This window comes from Esox lucius, chromosome 1 (genome assembly GCF_011004845.1).
Source record: "Esox lucius isolate fEsoLuc1 chromosome 1, fEsoLuc1.pri, whole genome shotgun sequence".
Taxonomy (NCBI): Eukaryota; Metazoa; Chordata; class Actinopteri; order Esociformes; family Esocidae; genus Esox; species Esox lucius.
In genome coordinates this window covers 11,419,267-11,442,111 of record NC_047569.1, presented here as the reverse complement: position 1 = coordinate 11,442,111, position 22,845 = coordinate 11,419,267, and the positions used below count along the sequence as shown (strand labels likewise).

General features: G+C 46.9%; 1 protein-coding gene across 4 annotated transcripts in view; it reads right to left on the bottom strand.

Annotated features, from left to right (window-relative positions):
• Positions 1 to 2,535: 2,535 nt before the first annotated feature.
• LOC105024072 (cytoplasmic dynein 2 heavy chain 1) overlaps positions 2,536 to 22,845 on the bottom strand; it is a 127,037-nt gene continuing 106,727 nt past the window's right edge. For 2 of the 4 annotated variants that reach the window (XM_029119454.2, XM_029119460.2), the window contains 9 exons: positions 18,998 to 19,294; positions 18,812 to 18,916; positions 14,848 to 14,964; positions 11,418 to 11,627; positions 10,148 to 10,237; positions 7,612 to 7,721; positions 7,163 to 7,244; positions 6,100 to 6,216; positions 2,536 to 3,026 (listed from right to left, as the gene is read on the bottom strand). In XM_029119454.2, the coding sequence (XP_028975287.2) occupies positions 2,868 to 3,026; positions 6,100 to 6,216; positions 7,163 to 7,244; positions 7,612 to 7,721; positions 10,148 to 10,237; positions 11,418 to 11,627; positions 14,848 to 14,964; positions 18,812 to 18,916; positions 18,998 to 19,294 (1,287 nt within the window). In that variant the 3' untranslated portion in view covers positions 2,536 to 2,867. The remainder of the gene's footprint in view (positions 3,027 to 6,099; positions 6,217 to 7,162; positions 7,245 to 7,611; positions 7,722 to 10,147; positions 10,238 to 11,417; positions 11,628 to 14,847; positions 14,965 to 18,811; positions 18,917 to 18,997; positions 19,295 to 22,845) is intronic. The other 2 variants (XM_029119458.2, XM_029119456.2) reach the window with 1 other exon arrangement.

Sequence of the window (22,845 nt, the reverse complement as noted above, 5' to 3'; positions counted from 1 at the left end):
AGAGCTCACACACCCCCAAAACATCAGTGAGCCACCACCATGCTTCATAGTGAGGATGGTATTCTGTTCACTATAGGCCTTGTTGACCCCTCTCCAAACAGCGCTTACGGTTGTGACCATAAAGCTCTATTTTGGTCTTGTCACTTCAAATTACAGTGTGCCAAAAGCTGTGAGTCGTTTCAAGGTGTTTTAGGGCATATTGTAACCAGGCTTTTTTGTTGCATTGGTGCAGTAAAGGCTTGTTACAGGCAACATGACCATGCAGCTCAATTTTGTTCAAGTATCATTGTATTGTGCTCCTTGAAACAACCACACCGTCATTCCAGAGCAGCCTGTATTTCTCCTGAGGTTATCTGTGGGTTTGTCTTTGTATCCCAAATAATTCTTCTGGCAGTTTTGGGTGAAATCTATCTTGGTCTACCTGACCTTGGCTTGGTATCAAGAGATCCCTGAATTTTCCACTTCTTACTAAGTGATTGAACAGTACTGACTGGCATTTGCAAGGCTTTGGAAATCTTTTTATATCCTTTTCCATCTTTATAAAGTTCTATTACCTTGTTACGCAGGTCATTTGACAGTTATTTTCTTCTCCCCATGGCTCAGTATCTAGCCTGCTCAGTGCATACACGTGAGGGCTAACAAACTCATTGACTATTTATACACAGACACTAATTGCAATTTAAAAAACCACATGTGTGGGAAATTCACCTTTAATTGCCATTTTCCCCTGTGTGTCGCCTTCTTTGTCTGTAACAAGGTCAAACATTCAAGGGTATGTACACTTTTGATCAGGGCCATTTGAGTGAATTCTGTTATTATGATTTAGGAGCCAAACAACTATGTGATAATAAATGGCTTCATAAGATCACTATCCTTAAATAAAATACCATTTTATTTTGCATGATCACTCATATTTTCAAAATCAATAACAAAATATCACAATTTCTGCCAGGGTATGCAATCTTATGAGCACAACTGTATATAGATTCTTCTTTGCATAGTAGAGTTTTAACTTGCATTTGTGGATGCACAATGGTTTTTAGAAGTGTTCCTGAGCCCATTCAGTGATTTCCACTACAGAACTCAGTGCTGTCTGAGGTTCTGAAGATCACGACCATCCAATATTGGTTTTCGTCATTGTCCCTTGCGTACAGAGATTTCTCCGGATTCTTTAAATCTTTTAATGATATTATGTACCATAGATGCTGAGGTCCCCAAACTCTTGCAATATTTGCCTGTGGCAGTCTTTCACAGAGTGAACTCCTCCCCAACTTCTGAAAGACAGTCATGTCGCCTTTTGAAATGTGTCGTGGAATCAAATTCAGAGTGGCCATATTTTTCAAGAAACAATAACATTTCTCAACATTTGATATACTGTGTTTGTGCTATTTTATGTAGAATATAAGGTTTAGATAATTTAAACAGTTTTTCGTTACATTTTTCACAGCGTTCTGCACATTTTCAAATCTTTCCACATATTGTCAATTGGACTGAGGTCCGGGCTCTGAGCTATTCCAGGACATTGACCTTTTTTGTATTATGCCAGTGTCTTTGGCTGTATGTTGAGGGTCATTGTCCTACTGGATGATGTCCCAGGTCTCTTGCAGGCCTCAGCAGATTTTCTTCCAATATCTATCTGTCCTTTGCTGCATCCATTTTACCCTCTATCTTCAGAAGCTTTCCAGACCCTGACACAAATAACAATTTCCATTGCATGATGCACGATTTGCCATTTTAGTCTTGTGCCAAACATAACGCTTAGTGTTAAGACAAAAATCTACATTTTGGTCTCATCAGACCATAGAAAGTTTTTCTAGATGATATCAGTCTCTCAAATAAACTCTAAACTGAGATTTGTTGTATTTTTCAATGGATTTATTCTTGCTACTCACCCATAAAGGCCTGATTGGTTGCAGTATGCATAGCGTATGAACAGCTCCTTTCGAGTTGCCATAGATTTCTTGGTGTCCTTTCCCAGTCCCTCAATTAAGGATGGCCTGTTCCAGACAGTTGAGCTATATTCTCTCCATGTCTTAATAACGGACTTTACTGAGCTCCGGGGGACATTCAGTGCCTTGTTCTTATACTGATTAGTTCTTTTGAAAAACCTTATTCTGGATTTGCTTTGAATGTTCCTTCATGATGTAGTATGTTTGGGGAATTGTACCTACATGTACCAGCAGTAAGACCTCCCAGAAGCAGGTGTATTTAACTTGACATCATGAGAAACACCTTGATTGCACACAGATGCGCTCCATTCAACTAATTATGTGACTTCTAAAGACGATTGATTGCACCACAGCTAGTTCAGATAAGTGATAGAAAATGTGTGAATACTTACGCAATCAATTATTTTATATTGTTTCATATTTGTAATGCATTTGGCTGATTTTAACAATTTCCAGATTGTATTGTAACAATTTGCTGATTTTATTGTTCAATTTGACAGTATGGACAGAGCCAGATACTGTATCTCACCCAAATATGCACCTCTTTACAGTAATACAAACTCCCTTTGTTGATTGAAACCAAAAGTAATAGCTAAATAGAGCTTTATTTTAGAATGCATTTGAAATACAATGCAAAGACACATTCAAATATTTTGATGATAATGAAGAGTAAAAAAAATAACCCATCAAACACTGCTACATCTCAACAATATAATTTATGCTTTTCAACTGCAAAATAACATATGCTTTACAAATTGAATCACATACTTTCGTCACTTTCAAAATAACAACCAACCCCTGTGGTGAAGCCTGCCATTCAACTTTCCTTAGAAACATGGTTCGCTTCTCTTCATCACTCCAGTAACCCAGTCAAAACCAGGATCTCTCTTTCTGGCCAGCCACCTGGCCTTAACCGCCTCACTGCTGTTTGAGGAAGAGGGCGGCACCACTCTGGATCCACTGGTCCGAGTTTCCTCCGCAGGGCAGCGTAACGTGACCGACCACCCGGACCCGTTCAGAGCTGGTGTACACAGGCAGCGAGATGACCTCCTCGGGACTGTAGCTGATCTGGGAATTCTGCAACACAATGTCGAACGTAACATTAGCGGAACATTGCTGCGGAAAGTTCTAATAACACACTAATCGGATCGGGGGAGCGTGTGTTGTGGAAGTAAAGGAAAGTTTAGGCGCCAGTGAAAGGAGATTGGAGCTGGTGTTGGAGCTGGTGGAATGGCCCCTGTGATGGCCCTGATAACTAGCAGGGCTGAACTCATTAGCCTGGCGCTGTGGCCATTAGACTAACGAGAGGACACGTTCCCATTACAAGACCAGCCAAGGGTGGAACGGGGAGGCGGTGAAGGAAGATGTTCTGTCTATAAATAAACAGGGGTTTTGTTACCAAGCCAACTGGTCAGATGTTAGGCAGCACCTTTTCCTGTGTGTGATCTCTGAGGGAGAAGACAGGACAGAGAGGAGAGAGATGACGGCTGGTTGAGAACGTTAAGATGTTTCTATCTTCCACCTCCAACTCAGGGGGGACAGAGGACACTAACAGCTTATTACACCTCTGTTGAAATGGTTTTCCTGCTGCTCACTAAAATAACCTTGGCTGCTTTGTTTCTATGCCCATGGCGAAGACTGAGACGCACAGTTTTTTTATGGTCCTTATTCTCATTCAAAATCCTATTTTCCTTAACCATTAACCCTAAATTAAAATATGTATGCCGCTGTTTTTGGCCAGTGGTTGCAAAACCTCCCTGCATGAATTTGATTTGTTACTGTAAACCAAACATTATCCAAAGATGATCATGAACAGCTCATAAGGGATGGTTTAACTTAGTGATAGTGACCATATCTTTGGGAGTAAAATATTTCTTATAATTTTAGCAAAAGGAAATACTGTGAGGTTCCAAATGGAGAGTTATTTCTGATAATGATGATCATCCTGTCTCAACTGACCAAGCCCTTTCAAATTCCCTAAAAAAAACGAACCAGCCGGAAACGTGATACCGAGGTTTAGAGATTTACCCCACAGACACAATCTTTTTTCCCAGTAGAGAAAATGTTGAGAAATCCGTAAATTGTAATAAATGATTTATATGAGCAGTATGACGTGAAATGGAACTGTTAAATATATGCAATGTGTAAATATGTCTTCCCTATCGACATCTATGCTCCTCTGTCTGCATGATCATTAATCACTGCTCAGGGAGTGAGTGTGCTGTTGAAGACACCAAGTCACCATAAATTCAAAGCACATGCATTGTTTACTTACGAGTCCCCATAAATTCTTTAAAAACGAATACAAATAAAATGCTAACGAAATTGAATCCAACCTTTAAGCTACTAGTAGATCTAGTTGATTTTATTAATTCCAAAAATGTCATGTGTGGCAAAGCTTTACAATAAATGAACGCCACCGATGCAAAACATGGAAGCAAAACATGTGAAGTACTGCCAGCTCCATAAGTGGAGTGCTCCGTCATTCAGCACTCCTACAGCACATTCGGTAAGTACACAGATGCTTTCACTTATACCACATTTTGTTACATTATAGCCTTATCCTGTCTACTCCCAATCATGACAAAGAAAAACAGGTTTTCAGAAATGTTTGAAGTTACATATTTCTTTATCACAGAATTCAGACCCTGTCTGAATCATGTGCTTTTTACTGAGAAGTGGCTTCTGTCTGGCCACTCTATCATCAAGGCCTGATTGGTAAAGTTCTGATGGTTGTCTTTCAGGAAGGTTCTCCCATCTCCACACAGGATGTCTGGGGCTCTGTCAGTGACCACTGGGTTCTTGATCACCTTCCTGACCAGGACCCTTCACCCCAAATTGCAAACATGATCAATGGAAACAGGATGCACCTGAGCTCAATTTCAAGTATCAGGTTTTAGAATTTTTCAAAGCATCTGAAAATGTAAAAATGTGACATTTCTGGTGGGTTTTTTATCTGCAAAAAAATTCTAAAATCTGTTTTTGCTTGGTCAGTAGGGGGTACTATATGTAGATCAATTAAGAAAAAAATCGATTTAATAAATTTTTCAATAAAGCTTTAACGTAACAAAATGTGAAGGGGTTGGAATAGTTTCCGAATGCACTGCACACCCCAAAAAGTGTTGTGGGCTATTTATAACGGTCCTATAATTCAGGTCTGAGTAGCCAGAAGGCTTAAGTTTATTTTTCTGTATGCTGTAACATTAATAAACATTAGCTGTATTTTAAGACCTTAAAATGCAATTGATAAACTGTAACACTCTTTGTGTTTCAGAATCGCTTTTAGCGGAAAAGCAGGTTGTTCCCTCTCAAAAGAAGAATGCAAAACACACATGAAAACAATAAAATCTGATGGCTGTTCGACAGGTGGATTTCTGTGTTTCCAGGGTGGAAGGGTGTTCTTGACTGATTTATGACATTTGATTACAAACCTACAGTTCCAAGTTTGCGTAGCCAGAAGGCTCACTACCACTTTCTTTATGCTGTAAGATTAGTAAAAATTAAACAAGAACATAAAAGATAATGACTGACAAATGCTAGAAATTTTATTGATTATTGGACCAACAAATGCCACCAAATGTTAACAAACAGAAATACTGTGGTAACTTTGAGCTTTTGAATGTAACCAATGTAACAGCTCCATGTGTATTTCTCTATTTACATATGGTTTTATGCTTCAAAAGGCACTTGGAATACCTGGGAAGCCCGGTAATGTCTTGCAATTTTCTCGGAAGACAAAACCAATAGATTCTTGGGAAACTAATAACCACAGCCTATGACACTAAACACAATAATTGCCATGACAGTGTTTTCCAGCATACTGTCTGTGCGTTTGTGGGGTGAGGTTTCTTGAAGTAAGTTGACCGTAAACCTAACCTCTGGCTGGAAATAGCCCTTTCCCTCATGGAGATTCCATTAGTCCTCACAAGTATGGTAAAACAAGCACACACACACCAGGAACCAATGGGAAATAAATAAAATCACAGGAGACATGTGAACAATAAGAATTATGTTGCTGTGACGACAGCTATTTACAGAGGAAAACCCTGACCCCGCCAACCAAAAGAACAGTCGGAAAGTACTTCCTGTGATGTCATGATTCACGTCTGTGCACGCACGCGAGAGAGAGCGAGAGAGAGATAGGGCATACCTGTGCTATCCAGGCCATGTAGCAGACAGGTACGGCGGACACAGTGGGCGAGTCATGCTGGTTTTCAGACAGACGAGTGCCGTCAAAACTACAGCCCTCCAACTGCAGACCACCCACCTAGGAAGACAGGGAGGTGGGAGGGGGGAGGAGTGAAAGGAAGAAAGGGACAAAGAGAGAGGGGGAGATGGAGGGAGGGGTGAGAGACAGAGTGCGGGGGTGGCAAGAGAGGAAATTGCGAGAAAAAGAGAAAGGGGCGGAGAGAAGATAAGAGGGGAGAGAGAGAGAAGAATCGGGGGTCAGAGATGTAGGGAAATTCATTTCCCCGTGAGGGGACTGAGTCGTGGAGGGGAGTGAGGGCTGGAGGGGAGTGAGGGGTGGAGGGGAGTGAGTCGTGGAGGGGAGTGAGTCGTGGAGGGGAGTGAGGGGTGGAGGGGAGTGAGGGGTGGAGGGGAGTGAGTCGTGGAGGGGAGTGAGTCGTGGAGGGGAGTGAGGGGTGGAGGGGAGTGAGGGGAGTGAGGGGTGGAGGGGAGAGAGTCGTGGAGGGGAGTGAGGGGTGGAGGGGAGTGAGGGGTGGAGGGGAGAGAGTCGTGGAGGGGAGAGAGTCGTGGAGGGGAGTGAGGGGTGGAGGGGAGAGAGGGGTGGAGGGGAGTGAGGGGTGGAGGGGAGAGAGTCGTGGAGGGGAGTGAGGGGTGGAGGGGAGTGAGTCGTGGAGGGGAGTGAGGGGTGGAGGGAAGTGAGTCGTGGAGGGGAGTGAGGGGTGGAGGGGAGTGAGTCGTGGAGGGGAGTGAGGGGTGGAGGGGAGTGAGTCGTGGAGGGGAGTGAGGGGTGGAGGGGAGTGAGTCGTGGAGGGGAGTGAGGGGTGGAGGGGAGTGAGGGCCTCTCTGGTGACATTATGTCATGACGGTGACTCAGGACCCTCACGGGCGTGTCTCTGTGTGTGCTGTCATTGTCGGGGATAACAAGGCTTCTCCCGCAGACGAGAACGGAGTTTCCCCACTCCCCTCCCTGCAGCTGCTGACCCAGACCCTCCCCCCCCGCCTCTCTCTCGGGTGTAGCGTTGTACCTTGACTTGGAGTTTAGCCTCAGCAACAGGAGTTTTCCAGGATGTCACGAACTTCAGACTGTCCATGGAACAGCCCATTGACCTGAGACCATGGACACAGCGTTAATACATCCTGCACATATACCATCTACACAGATTAAAAAACATATTTCATAACCCTAACAACAAAAGAAAACACCCCTAAACAATAAACCGAAACTAACCCTGAATGTAACTTTCCCCCTAAATCCCCCTGCGGGACATTACAATGAAATCAGAAAGCTTCCCTCATGGGGACTGGCAACGTCCCAACAGGGTCAAACCGTCCTTGTTTTACCATCCTTGAGGAGATTTTTGGATCTCACTAGTTTGGACGCATGCAAACACACAGACACACACAAACACACACACACACACACACAAACACACCACACACACACAAACACACCACACACACACCAGAGTGGTACCTGGCGGTCTCCTGGCGCAGGGCGTTCAGGAATGTATCAGGGTGGAAGAGTTCAGACAGGTCCAGAATGTCAGACAGCAGTCCCTGTGTCTCTGCGCGCTCCACCCAACTCTACAAAGACACACACCATGACCGGCTGTGAGACCGTGTGTGTGTGTGTGTGTGTGTGTGTCTCAGAGAGAGGACACAGGAAGTGCAGTCGGACAGTATGAATGGGTGATGAAGACCTCCCTCGCTATGTGGAGCGCTACCGTGTGCTAATGAACTAATCCAAACACAATGAGCCGGTTGGGTACAGACACATAGGATCCTCTCTCTCCAGGAGTCTAAGAGGAGTCTTGTGGGGCAGGAGAATGAATGGAGGGAGTGACGGGGAAGTCAATGGGAGAGGTCGTTAGCCGAGCCCCCTTATCGGAGGCAGATCAACACTGGCGATGGATGGAGATGCAACGTTAACTTCAGTTACCTCCAGGCGCTGTGTGCGCGTGTCTTAGTGGCGCCGGTACAAAACATCTAATCTGTTTGCAGGATAACCGTGTCTTCAACCAAATGTCCTTTTTCCCCCGAAACTGTACGTTGAGACGTCACTCAGGCGTTTCATTTAGGTCTGCCATTGTAGGTTAGGGTTAGTCTCGCAAGGCCACACCTCCAATTTCATCTGGGTTCCTTGGAGGTGTGGAAACGTGCCTAACAAAAAAGTTACTGCTGACTCTCAGCTACAATATTTTTATTGGATGTTAGTTTTCAAAAAACGTCCACTCGCAGGCTTGTTGAAGGTGGGCTTAGCAAAGTTTCACTATTTCTTCGAACAAAGAGGGAGGAAAAATGTAATTCTGTTTCGGAAGAACTGTGCATTATTCATAACATCAAGTCTATAAAGCCATTACAACTTCTTTGTTTAAATGCTGTTCAGAATTTTTTTTTTGGCGTTTCTTCCTACAGGCCATTGTTCATTAGGTGAACATCTTTTAGTACATCTGGGGGTTGAGACTGCTGCGCCCCCTCTTATCGTTCTGAGTTAAGAATTAGCCTTTTCCCTCACAAAAGCACAAATTCTTTCTACGTCATGCATACTTTAAAAAATATATTTTAACAGAAGATTGTGACAGGAGCCACATACCGCTAAACCCATCATTCAGTTTTACCGGTCCTATTAAATCTTCTAAAGCACGTGTGTAGTCCGGTCGCAATAAAGACAATTTACCTAAGAAAAGGTTATGTTGGTTTAAAAAAAAGACCGATATGGTTCACCACAAATGGGACATACATCTACAGATTACGATAGGGTTTTATTTGACAATTTCACTGCCATCTTCACTAAGCTAGCTACTGTCGCACTGAAGGCATTATTCACGTGAGCACCTGTATAAGCCCCTCCCAAGCAATGCACTGAACTGGGTTTTGAGACTTGACTTTTGAGTTACTTCAAAAAACTTTTTTTCCACCCCTTTGCAACAAAATGCCTATAGGTATTCCACAGGCGTAGCGACAAGCCAGGCCTGGTTTAAGAGGCCAGGTCAGGGTAAGCTGCCCACCTACACCGGACCAATCCTCTGTGGACCTGACGCGTGTTCATGGCATCCTCATCCGTCCAAGGCCGAAAATCCTGGGCAAGATTAACAGCAATAAAATAACAAATAAGAAAACAATCCGTTTCCATTCATTAATCGACTTCGGGCAGGTAAGCAGCTTCCTCATAAATGCCAAAAACAACAGAATTTGAGGTCAGTTGAAAAACATGCTGACAATCTATAAGCACAATGAGCAACGATCTGATTTAATCTTTATAATAAATTGATTCGTTTTAAGCTCTATCTGTCCATCTCGATTGGCTTGCAAATAGATTTGGGCAAGCTTCCCTGAAGACAAATGCACCGGTTATACACACACACACACACACACACACAGAGCATCCCCGAGCATGAATAATGCAGTTGACTGTGGTGTGTGGTGGTTAGTATTCTGTGTGTGTGTGGGTGTGTGTCAAGGTCGCCCTGTCTCTCCCTTATTATCCCTCTAATTCCTGACATTTAGCACATCTTTCCTGCTTTTTATTGGTCTGATTAGCTTCCCTGGTTGTATCAGTTGCTCGCGGAGGAGACTCGAGCTCTCTAACGGATGGAACGCCTTGCTGAGGATATGACAGGAAAGGCTGGGCCGGTTTGACACAACATGCACGAACCACCGCAGACACACCAGCAGCCCATTTGGAAGTATGTTGGCGCGGTGTCAGTGGCTCTCCTTTCCCCGTCCGTTCAGACTCGACGCCCCCCACACCCTAATGCTCAGACTCACAGTCGGGCAGCCAGACAGACCTGGAGACTGGTGTGGTGGTGGCCGTAATTAACCAGATAAGACACCGTGGAGATAACAGCCTATTCCTTGTCCTCCTTACCCCTGTCTCCCCCTCTGTCTCCCCCACTGTCTCCCCCACCGCCCTTTCCCTCCGCTGGGTTTGGGGAGAGTGGAAGGGTGTTCACCAGTGAACCTGGCCTGTCAGGACAATAGTGCTCCGTCATGTTTCCGTGTGTGCGTACCTGTATGGCAACAGTACGCGCCACCACAGCTCTCAGGTACTGCATGGGGTCCTCCGGCCCCTCCCACTTGTTCTGCCAGCTCAGCGGACACTAGAGAGACAGAGAGGGGGACGGATGAAGACGGAGAGAATCATGTTAATATTAACAGTGGGACACCCCTGTTGGTTTTCTGATGCAGTGAGTGATGGACTGACAGAGGAGAGCGAGTCTCTGCTGGTCCTCTTGGTGTGTGTGTGTGTCCCCGCACCGTGTGTGTTCTCAAATGAAGGGCTCCCTTTCCAGAGCTTTAACTCGCAGAGCAGATTTGGAGAAGCAGCGCTCATGCCCTGTGCTATTAGGGAAAGATCAAAGCTGAGCCCCAGGAGACTACACACACACACACACACACACACACACATTTCTCAGACTTAGAGGCCTTTAGAGCCTAAACGTCTTCTTTCTACCCAGCCCGCTCAGCGTGGTAACACACAGAAACTCGTTCTCACTGCTGCCCAAGGCCAACAATGAATACTGTCAAATAAAAGATGGATAGGTTGGATCCAGATCACATACACAACTAGCCAATATAAAGACCCAGCGGCCACAACAGCCAAATCTATTGTCCCCCTCCTCCATCTTTCTGCTCCTTAATGGCCTCTTCATCTCTTTCTATGGTATTCCTCCAGACACAGGAGAAAATACACTAACTAGAGGACAACTAACAAGAGCACAACTAATTAGAAGAAAACTAACAAGAAGACAACTAACTCGAGGAAAACTAGCTGGAGGAAACTAGCTGGAGGAAAACTAGCTGGAGAACAACTAACGGAAGGAAAACTAGCTAGAAGACAACTATTCAGAGGACAAATATTCAGAGAACAACTATTCAGAGGACAACTAACCAGAGGACAACTAACCAGAGGACAACTAACCAGAGGACAACTAACCAGAGGACAACTAACCAGAGGACAACTAACCAGAGGACAACTAACCAGAGGACAACTTGTGTGTGTTTTCTGTTTAAAATGTGTCTTGACTAAAGCTGCCAGTGGGATCAGGAGGTGGGTAATAAGTCCCACTGGCTAACTAGGCTCGTCCAATCACAGACGATTCAGAGTTAATCGAGCGTCCAGTCAGAGCCTGGGGTCAATCAGGGGGCCAGACCCATCAGCAGCCATAGTCTCAAAGGAGAGATAACGAGAACAGAGGAAGAGAAGGACAGATATGAGAAAAGAATAAAAGTGCCAAGCCCTTCCCAACACACAAACACACACACGTGCACGCTCAGTACCTCCTGGTTAAGCAGAGCGGTGGCCAGTTTGTGGACGTCAGCAGTGAGCAGCGAGGTCCCCCTGATCACCTTACTCAGCGCCGCCAGGGATTGATGGATCCCCTGCACCAATCGGATGGCGTTAAACTGTTCCAAAACGATGAAGGACACGACAGGTGACCCCTGACCTTCTGTGGGCGGGGCCACCTTCTGATGGATCAGAGATGAGCCCTGAGAGAGACAGAAAGACAATGAAATAACCTATACTAGTCCCAAGTTAATTCATGGGGGCTGTGAAAAATGCAGGCCACCTCCTGGCTTCATTCCAGCAGTTGATTAATAGCTGATTACTGGAGGGGTGATTAGCTGACTGCTTGGAGGTAGCAGGAGGAGTAATTAGCTGTTCATTAGTGGCTAGTCCGGGGCTGAGCTGGTTCATACACCGCCCATACAAAGAGGAAAAGCCCCCGCGGACCGATCAGTGAAATGAAGCCTTCGTATCGCTAACCGTCAGGGGCCCACTGACCAAAACAAGCTCTGTCGTACGGTTGCCTGTTTTACCGCGGAACCAATGAGCAACATAAAAGACGATCCACCGGGTGAACGCACAATAGCAGCGCTCCGTTCCCAGCATCCCTCTCTCGGACGACGCGCGGTCCTCCTCCAGCTCCAGTGTTCTCTCCCCCACCGTGTTGTTTTCTCTGTCCCCGGTGCAGGCTGGGTAAGATATGCTGATGAGGGTTACGAGGTATACGAGGAGGGACCCGCCATTAATTAAAACCAGCGGGGCGCTGCAGAGGATTGTGGGATGTCAAGCGGCTCCCATACAAAAAACATCCCCGCAATGCATCATTCGAATATCAATATCCAAACGCAACAACTTTGTGTGTTTGCCTGTGTGTGATGTTGGGGGGGGGGGGGATCTTTTTCGGAGGGAAAATAATACATAGTAATCAGGGCCCAGCCTGGCCATGGGGAAGAAAGAACAATCATGTCTGCAACGTAAGGCCGGTCCTCCACCACGGAGACGCATGAATCATTACATAAACTCATTAGCCACCTGAGAGACTTACAAGGGGAATGTTAAACCAGACGAGAGGGAATACACGCGCGCGCACACAATCCATTAGAAATGAGCACAATCCATGAGCCTGAGAAGGACAAATTTTATCAGCCGGGTGATATTGCGCAAACAATTTATACACGCAACAATACAGCAAGAAAATGCAAATGGCATGAGAAACATGACAATTGGGTTTCATGCAATTCGCGTACCATGTTTTACACCCCTTTTTCTCCCATTCTTCAATTTCGTCATCTATTGTTGTGTTTGTGACTAGAGCGCAATAAAGCCACGATATGGCTGCTGACAATGCATCCCCAATCCCCGTGGGATACTGGCTAATTTGCTTTCCTTGTGCTGCATCCCAGCAACTCGTCAGCTACCGCCACTTCTTCCAGGTTTACGATTCACCCCAGTGAGTTTGGTTTGTTTTATAGAACATTTGATATTCTAAGTCTACATGAGATTAAACCAAATCAGGAGACAGATTTTTACATCCCGGAGAAGTGTAAATACCCAGAAATCTTTATTTCGGATGCGCGCCGGCAACAGACTCTCGTTGGCGCGTCGACTGCAGAGTTGGCAGTAAAGAGCAACTGGATTGATAATCATGATCTCTTCCTGCCAGGTACAGACTGCCTTGCAGTTAACATTCATTGAGAAGGTATTTGGGGAAGCCTTTTTATCTACCAGAAGATAGTTATTACATTAGCATAATCTCCAACAGACACACAAAGTGGTTAGCAGATAGGCACACACAGAAGGGCTTTCCCACATTGCCTCTTCAAAAAGATAACTAATAGGACTTTGAAATGTGATAACGTCTTTTGATTCAACATATAGATGCTTTCCCCCCTACTACGCTTAACTCTATTTATATGAGGTCTATGTATCAAAATGCATTCCTCACATGGTGGATTACATATGTTTTATGTTGGCAGCTGGAAAAAAACTGTCTCAGCTGACAGCATATTCCTCTGCCTCTTAAGCTTTGTAGCCAGATGCAGTATCAAAATGACACAGATGCATCTATTATCATCATTTTTTTTTACCACATTTTATGTCTATGTCAAATTCATATGTGGGGGAGGAGAGTTTATTCTCAGGCCAAAAAACAAATTTTAGCTTGCAGGCATTTAGCCCACCACAAGGAGTCGCTAGAATGCAACAAGGCCAGGCCATCCTGTTCAACATCCAACCCGGGCAGGGCTAAACCAATTTGATGCCCTGGGCACCTTGAACATGGCGGCAATGATGCTGCTGTACTAAGAGTAAGTGACTTTGGTCCCTGCACCACTTGAGGGCACGTTAATATTTATTCATATTGTTTTATCACCAAGGCTTACTTCATAGCGGCTTGAATTATATTTGAGTAAACAACACAGAAACACACAATGAATACTTCATCTGGATTCACAGTGGACTACTGTTAGCATGGATAAAAAGGGACACATACTCACACACAGTTCCCTGTAGGGAAAGTGAATGCATTACACCAGAACCAGCTGCGATGGTGCATGACTGCGGAAATATTTAGGTATTTGGACCTTAATGCTCCGGTGAATACACACCCATTTTATAATGAAGCGCTTAGATTTAAAAAGAAACAAATTAGGCAGAGGGGACAGGACACAACATAACCTCATTGAATGCCAGTTATGGTATAATTAAAATAAAATATGCTTGTTAACAAATAATAACTAGTGGAGCCCCGCCCAATGAGCAAACACTTCACTCACATCAATTAAAGGACAATAGCAGTACTGACAAAGCCATGAACATAAACATCGAATCCAATCCTTATTAGATTCTAGGAGTGTCAAACCGCACAGGTACATAAGCAGTACACTTCTGGAAATGTGTGCTGTCGTGGTCGGACCAAAACCTCTCATCTCTTAAACTGAATCTTTTCAGGAAATGAAAACCATTAACTAAAACAGAATTTACAAACTTCCGAAGCTATTTCAAATGCATTTTCTCTGTGTCAGTTTAGCCATTTCCGAGTAGACTGAGGGAAGTTTAGTGCTTTCGAATTGCGTAAAAAATGAAAAAGAGAAACAAGATAATTGGCAAAAATTGAGTTTTCACCAGACAGTGATGATAATCACACATCATGTTTTAGACCCACAGAACAAATCCAGATACTGATAAAAACCAGGAAAGGCAACGAGGAGCGAGGCAGAGGGAAAAAAGGGCTAAATTATTTAACACACCAGGGGAACGTTCCACTGATTTGAAGGGTGCTGGTTTCTAAGCAACTGCACACACTCCGACTAAACCAAGACGTAAGCAGCCAGTGGCCAACACATGCAAGTCGTCACTCGCCCACACACACACGCACACAACTGTTCAGGTAGAGGTGAAGAGGGAAAGAGGGAACAGAGTTACCTGGTTGAGTTTCTTCCACAGGTTGAGCACAGGAGAGAGGCCGTTGGACCAGATCTCTCGGTCGAACTTTGACCCAGCAGCGACCGAGCGGCTCAGAATCCTCAGTTGGGAGATTACCTGGTGAAAGGCGGTGTGGGAGAGAAGTAGTTAATTAGTGGGTTTCTTGAAACGACGGCGTGAAGGCACGGTAGCACGGAACGGATCGGACGGACAAAGGTCTCACAAATTCACCATGCCTGCTCCTGTTTGCCTGAGCTTCCACTGACCTGAAGGAGGCCGGGGGTAATTCACCTGGAGGAATATAAAAGTCCCCCGGAGATCTCGTCATGATTCCTACACTTTAACCAAAACACAGGCAATTTGTGTACATTGAGTTTACACAGGTGAATTCAATAACAACTCAGTTGTATTAGACCATAATAATCTGAGCCGCAAGAAGTCCCTACGGCTTAATAAGAACCCCACCCGATTTGCCAGGAAAACACCAATATTCATGAACGGGGCATTGGAGAAAGTGGTGGGTAAAGGGCCGTTTGAAAGACGGTGGTAAACACCGTCTGAGACTTGGGATAGCGTTGGGATTGATCGGACAGGGCTTCGGTTCTGACGTAGGCTTGTGTTAAGGACTCTCCGTAGATCGGACGAATGCCGTGTCTGATCAATGGCTTTCATTTGGTCTGGGCGAGCGCTCGGCCTACGCTTTATCATCCTCACTCGGAAGAGACCAAAGGAGGGGGATGTTTTGGAGGACGGTGAATTTCTAGGAACCATCATCTTCCAGAACCTCAGGTGGGAGGAAAGCAGGATCACCAAAAGGCACACTAGAGGATCTACGACCTGCGGCAGCTGAAGAAAGGTCTCCCAGTCATTGCTGGCCCGGGCTCTACGCATCGATCATCGAGTTGATCCTGGCCTCCTCCATCACTGTCTGGTTTAGGTCCGTTTGCTGCAGCGGTGAACTTCAGAGATTGGTACGGTCCACATAAAGGGTTATTCGCTGCTGACCTGCCCTCCGTCAAGGATGACATGAGTCCAGGGCTAGGAAGTGTGCAGGCCAGATCATTGCCGAACCCTCCTAACCTGGTTACCCACTGTTCCGAACATTCTCCTCCGGTAGACTAAGGAGAAAAGGTCGCCACCTGAAGAGTTTATTTTCCTGTTCTGTGGCTCTAGTTAACAGACCAACTGTCCCGTGGAGACTAGCAGGACTAAAATAACCACCTCGGAGACATTTCTTCAAACCGCTACACCAAGTTGGCATTAAATGAAACAATAAAAAATGATTGCGCAACTGCAGTTAATCAATTTAAATAACACTTTTAAACGCAACGAGGCATCATAAAAAAAGTCCAAGGAGCGAGTAAACGTGTTCAGTCCACTGAGGAGAGGGGAGGTGAACAGACCGGAGCGGATCACGGCAGAGCAGGTCATTGACACACACATACCTCAAGCTCCCTTCAGCTCCCTCTCAGGCTTATTCACATCAACTATTAAACAGCCTCCCATGAGTCTCTCTTCTACACCACACAGCATAAGGCCTTGAGCACACACAAATGTGTGTGTGTGTTACAGCCCATACCTCCCTGACAGTGACAGGGGGTCCAAAGAGAGAACAGGAGGTCAGAGATCATCACTATGGGAACAGAACAGGGACACAGACAAACGGCACCAGAGAGTACAGATACAATGATGGATAGAGCGGAGACAGAAAGAGAGAGAGAAGAGAGACACAAAGAAGGACGATAAAGAGAAAGAAAACCAGCGCTAATGGTTAATAGATTCATAGTGAACAGTGCCCACGGGGAAGGGGGGGCTGCACATTAAATCCCCCACTGGAACATATTGAACACGGTCGCACAATGGAGTCGACGCTCTACCGGGCTCTCCTCTGAGATCAGTTAAGGGATTCTGAATAAGGTGAGAGCGAGTGAATGTCTGGCGCTCGACCTGATACTTAAACCACAGGGCCACGCGCACACACACACACACACACACACACACACACACACACACACACACACACACACAAACACACACCCAAGTTTCCAGACACGCAAGCACCCATCCAGGGTCAGCAGTGGAGGGGTACAGGCCTCCTCATGTCAGACAGGGGGAGAGTAATAACATTCCATCTCACTGCTCTTAACTACTGTCACTGCCCTTAACACACACACACACACACACACACAGTCTGTCTCAGAAGGTGGATGAGCCGTTGTTATCGGAGCTCAGCAGGCTTGGCAGGTACTCCTTCATCCTTCCTCACTATCATACATAAACACACACACACACACACACACACACAGACACCAACAAGTAGCCATAAGTTGTCCCAGCGCAGGCTTGGATAGGCTCTTCGCAAAACGTCACAAGGTTTGGTGCATCTGTGTAGCTTACGTGCACCTCAGCATTACTTCTCTGTGTGTGTGTCTGCGTGTGTGTGAGGGGACCATTTCCATGGGTTACATCAGCTGCAGCAGCCAAAACAACAACATCGCCGGCCTCCATCCCCTGGGTCCAGTTGGAGGAGGGCATGCTGCTGACACAACAGTCCCGGGAGGACGTCTCGCAGGAAGTGACACGCGGCACACACAGAACAACCCACGTCTCTTCTCTCGGGGGTGGGGGGGCTTGGTTAGCGGAGCCCTGAGAACTGAGCCCTGGCACACTTTCGCAGAACTCCAAAACGTCTTTCCTCTTGCTGTCGGTTTCCCAGTCGGCTGCTGGTACAGTGCAACCAGAGGGGGAGAGAGTGTGGGGGGGGGGGGGGGGGGGGTTTTCTCACCGTTCCACCAAATTAGACTGAATTACATCTGGTGTACCACCGCCGTGGGATCTGGGAGGCAATGCGGCTCCAACGTGTCATGTGATTGCACTGCGTAGGGATACGGCCCGCTGGCATCTCGGATGGCGGAGGACTGAGCCGTCCGAGGAGGAAGCTATCGATCAGAAGCGACGATCCAAATTCGCAAACGCGCGGCGGAGTGTGATTGGAAAGGTCCTAACGTGGCGCCGGTTGAGACGTGCAGGGAAACGTGGAGGAGAACGGAGGGAGGGACACGGACGGAACCCGAAAGCGATCGCAGCCGTAACGATTGGGTGGGGCTCTGACGCCGAGGTGCCGAATTAGCTGACGACGCGCAGCTCCAGATTTAGCAGCAATAAGTGCCGTGTCACATAGCATGTCGGAGCAATTTCCCCTCGTAATCTGGCAAAGCAATCATCTCTTTAATTGGTAATTAGGCCTGTAATTGGCCCTCGAACAGCCCCCGCCCATAGGCACAGGGCGCCTCGACTGGAATAAAATGGCCGCCGTGCGGAACACGCCGCTGGACGTGACATGGTCAGCGTGTCGGGCATCTCTGCCAGCCTGAGGGGTGTGAATGTGACCGAGCGTGTGTAAATTCATCAGTCTTCGTCTGCTTCTGTCACTCGTGCCCGCCCGCTTGGCCTTGGCTGTGCCAGACAGTACCTGAGCGTCACAGAGTAGCGATGACTGATTGATTATGTCTGCGTGCGTACAGGTTTTATTGTCCCAAGATCCCACGCAGGGTTAACAAACCAGGGAGATCTCACCTTGCCGGTGTGGTGCATGAAAGCGGCGTATTTCGGGGCAGGGATACGTTTAAAAAAGGATCGACTGCATTAGGGACTGGGTTAGAATCAAGGTTATGATCCTCAGCAAGGAGGCACACATCAAACAGGCCAGAGACAGACAAGAGCGCGGGAGGACGAGGAGTGTCTGGAGCAGTGGCTTTCCTGTGGAAAGCAGATGCCTGCCAGTGGGGTGGAAGGACACGAGGGCAGGGGAGGGAGTCGTCTGTGTTGACAGGGGAGGGACACTCCCTTTCCTCAACCGACAGAGTTATGGGATGCAGGTGTCTATGAGAGAAGAGTCCTTTCGGGCTTATGATTTACTGTGTAAAGCACTGTGTGTGTGTGTGTGTGTGGCTGCTTGCTATACCTGACAGCTGGTAATTCTCTGGGAGGAACGTTCGATGTTGGCAGGCAGGCCAAAGAACGCTGGCCGGTCATCTTCTGGAAGATTCTCTATCACACCGCGGTAGTCCTAAACAAATACACACACACACCACCGAGTAAGACAAATGACAAAGACGGTGTGTGTGCGCGCATGTGTGTGAAGGCTCACCAGTATGGAGCAGGAGTTGGGCAGGCCGATCTGTGATGGGAAGGGGTGGGAACTCCTGCTCCGGTGACCTTGACTGGCCGAGGGAGATAGGAGGCGCGAGGAGAAGAAGCGCTCCAGGTAGGAGCGCAGGATCCTGAGGTCACATGGGTTGTCTATTCGGCCTCCGTAGATGGCGCTCTCCAACAGGCCGTGGACGAACTCCCACTGGAACGCCTTGCCGCTTTCAAACAAGCGGTCGATGATCTCGAAGCCAGCGCGCAGGTCAGAGAGTGAGAACTCATAAAACTTAGTCCAACCCTAGAACCACAGGGAGAGAAGAGAATGTCAGAACAATGTGCGGCAGATAGCCGAGACCAAGAAAATTGGCCCGGTAAACAAAGGTTCTAATCCTTAAGCCAAACAGGTAAAAACAGACGGGGCACCACACTACAACTGCGCCTGTAAGTCAGATTCTCGCTGAATGTAAATGTGAAATAGTCCATTCCGTGTTGTCTGTACTTTCTGTTTCCATCACTAGAACCACCGGCAGAAAGAAAAGTACAGAGAGAGAATGTAACCTGGTAGACTGACTGTCAGGGAGAGAACGCTGAAGCTCTGTCTCTCTGAGATAACCGGAAACTTCCTGAGACACTGCAGGTGCACTCGAGACCCGTCATCCGAGCAATGTAGACGGCAAACAGGGCTCCGTCCGACTACAATAGAGAGAGGGCCTGTTCTACACCAGCCCGGAGGGGGTCCTCAAAGAAAAATGAAATTGTCAGACCGAGTGTCTCTGTTGCTTATCAATATCGCACGGCCGTATTGTGCTGGTCTGGAAGCTGATGGCGTTATCTGGCCCGCGATAGGGGGGCTGTGGACCCAGAGATAGCCCATATCCATCCTAGTGTGTGCTGTGGAATGTGTGGGCAGATGCAGATACGGTTAAGACGTGAGGTGAAGTATCTTAACCTCCCAACTGAAACAATATGGATGTGCATTAACAGGTGAATGCCCAGGGGACGGTCCTCTACAGATATTAATATCAGGATCTGTGTTTTTGTTATTCAGCCATGTCCGTCCGTCTGTTAAAGGTGATATTGACGGGCTGGGAAACACAATACCAATCAACCGTGCACGTGTGCTACCTCACACACACACACACACACACACACACACACACACACACACACACACACACACACACACACAGCCAGACAGACAGAGACTTAATCACAGGGCTGTGAGACCTTGGATCTTAATTTAGCTGGTGGAGTGGTGTCGATTATAATCAGTGGAAACACACGCGGCTGATTGATGCTCCTCCGTGACGATGCTGAACTGAGGCTCCGGTGTGTCTTGCCTCAGTGATCTCCACTCATCAGCCATCGCTGCTGTCCTCTGATTGAGATGACAGGGGATTGGGCTCACTGCAGTCCCGTGTGTCTCTGTCTGTGTGTCTGTGAACGTACACTGGATTGGGCTCACTGCAGTCCCGTGTGTCTCTGTCTGTGTGTCTGTGTACGTACACTGGATTGGGCTCACTGCAGTCCCGTGTGTCTCTGTGTGTGTGTCTGTGTACGTACACCGCGCTTAATGAGCTCTCATCCTCTGGTGTGCTGTACTCTCCATCTCTCAGTCAAGCAATAACAGTAATGACGTCCTTCTGCTCTGCTTCTGTATCCACACCACCCCATCTGCAACCCCACACAGACACACACACTGCCGCCGCACAGGCCCAGATGATGAGAGCGAGGTGGGAATAACAAGGAGTAATGGCAATCACACTGTCGCTTCAAAACAAAGGTCAGGAAACAATAGCTAGGTGTCCATTAACGCGTCCTGGGATTTATGGTCGACATTTGCAAAGTTTGCGTGCCAAGCGGAGGCCACGATGCTCTACCACGATACGTTTCCATCCAACTGTCTTGTGTTTCTTTTTCTTTTTTTAAAGTGGCTGAACAGTTTCCATTGGCCATTTAGCCGAACTGGCGTTAATGGCGAGAGGACAGCCGGTTTGCCCTTGTAGCCCGGTCCACCTTTCTGTTTCACGTCTCAGGTAGCCGCAAGCCACAATATGGATAGAAAGCAAAGTTCAATACCCGACTTATTCTCATGTAACTCGCCCTTGCATTGGCCCAGACATCTGAAATGATGTTCAAACTTCAAATTGCAATGGGACCTCGAGTCCGTCGTTATCTTTTTTATAGTTAGGCAACCAAACAGATTTTCCTGAGCAACAGCCTATCGTTTAGAATTCAACACAGGGTTCATAGTCACATCACGTGGCCCGCATTTGGTCTACTGAATTACTCCTCAAACGTTGTGACAATAAAAAATGACAATAAAAAAGCAGTTTTCATCATCATTTGTCACAAAACCCAGAAGTCACCCGTTGAACGGATACACATTCATTCAATCTTTCGAACACTTCCACATCTGCCGTTTCCATTGTGAATGTTGCAGGGATTTGTTTGGGCTGGAATTACCTCCCTGCCTCAACACATGACTGCCTCTATTCTCCAGAGGGCCTGAGTGAGGGAGGAATGAGACTCCTGGCTCAGAGTGGCTGTAGCTCGCTATATGGTCAGTAATTAGACGCTGATCATGTTCCTGCATGATGGACTAATTAACCTATCTAATATTACACACTACCGCTGCTCTACTGACTGCACCGGGAGAGAGCGAGCGAAGCGGGGAGGAGAATGAAGTGGCGGAGGTAGAAGAGAGAGGGGAGGTGGCAAAAACACAGGAGGCGGAAGAGAAAGGAATGTGGTGGTGGGGCGGGGGGGTGGAAAGCGAAAGACGGGGAGGGGGTTGTAGTTAATTAATAACTCTGGACGGATCCCTGCATAGCTTCATGTCACTGTGTTTAACCAGCGTGTTAATTATGTGTTCAGCCCCAGACACGTCTAAATACACTCGACCTAATTACAGCCATCACCAAAACATCTGTGTCATCAAGACTCTCCATTGCGCTCTTAGTACTGCCCGCTAAGTGTGTGTGTGTGTGGGAATGCTTAAGCTACGAGTACTGTGTGTGTAGCTGTGTATCAGCTGTCATGGGCTCGAGTGTGTTGCTGTAAACAAGCTGTAGGTGGTAAAGCTGCGGTAATCTGGAGCCGGTGAGACTGCATCAGGTCTCACCAGGCTGGTCCATGGTGGGATACCGTAGTTTGTGGAACAGGCTGCCAGGCTCGGCTAGCTGGTAGCTGTGGGACTTCAGAGACCACCAGAAAGCGTGCCTCTAAATGATTGTGACCAGGTTATATACACACACACACGCACACGCGCACACAGACAGTAAACACACATTAGTGAGCTGTTCTACTGGGCGGCCAGAGGCCCATAACAGTTGCCCAGGGCAGGGTGGGAGCAAATGGAGGTCATCAATCGCAGGCCCTGGGATGATTCTATGGAAGTGTGGTTCACTTGAGGCAAGGGCTTTATTTCTCGGGGAGGTCAGTTCGGCAGGAGCCTGGGTTGCCTGGGGAATGTAGTTTATCAGGCGCTAGGTTTACTGGAGGATGTAGTTTATTCGGTACTCAGGTTCGTGTGGGATGTAACTTCTCAATGTCGTCTCCTGCGATGCGTGTAGGGCAGTCAAACTCAACTCTGGACCCTGAAGCCAGGTCCACTGTTTCTTTTTAATTGTGCTGAAATAATGAGGGACTGATTTAGACCTGGTTTGCCAGTTGTGTGCAATTAATTATCAGCAAGTAACTTGGGGCATGTAGTTCACAGATTGTTGGGTAGGATGTACTTTTGTAGGATACAGGATGTTTTTTATGAAGTGTTGGGTCACCTGTAGAACGCAGTTTGAAAAGGGCTGGTGTAGATGTTGGATGACATTTTGAAGGAGACATGTTTTC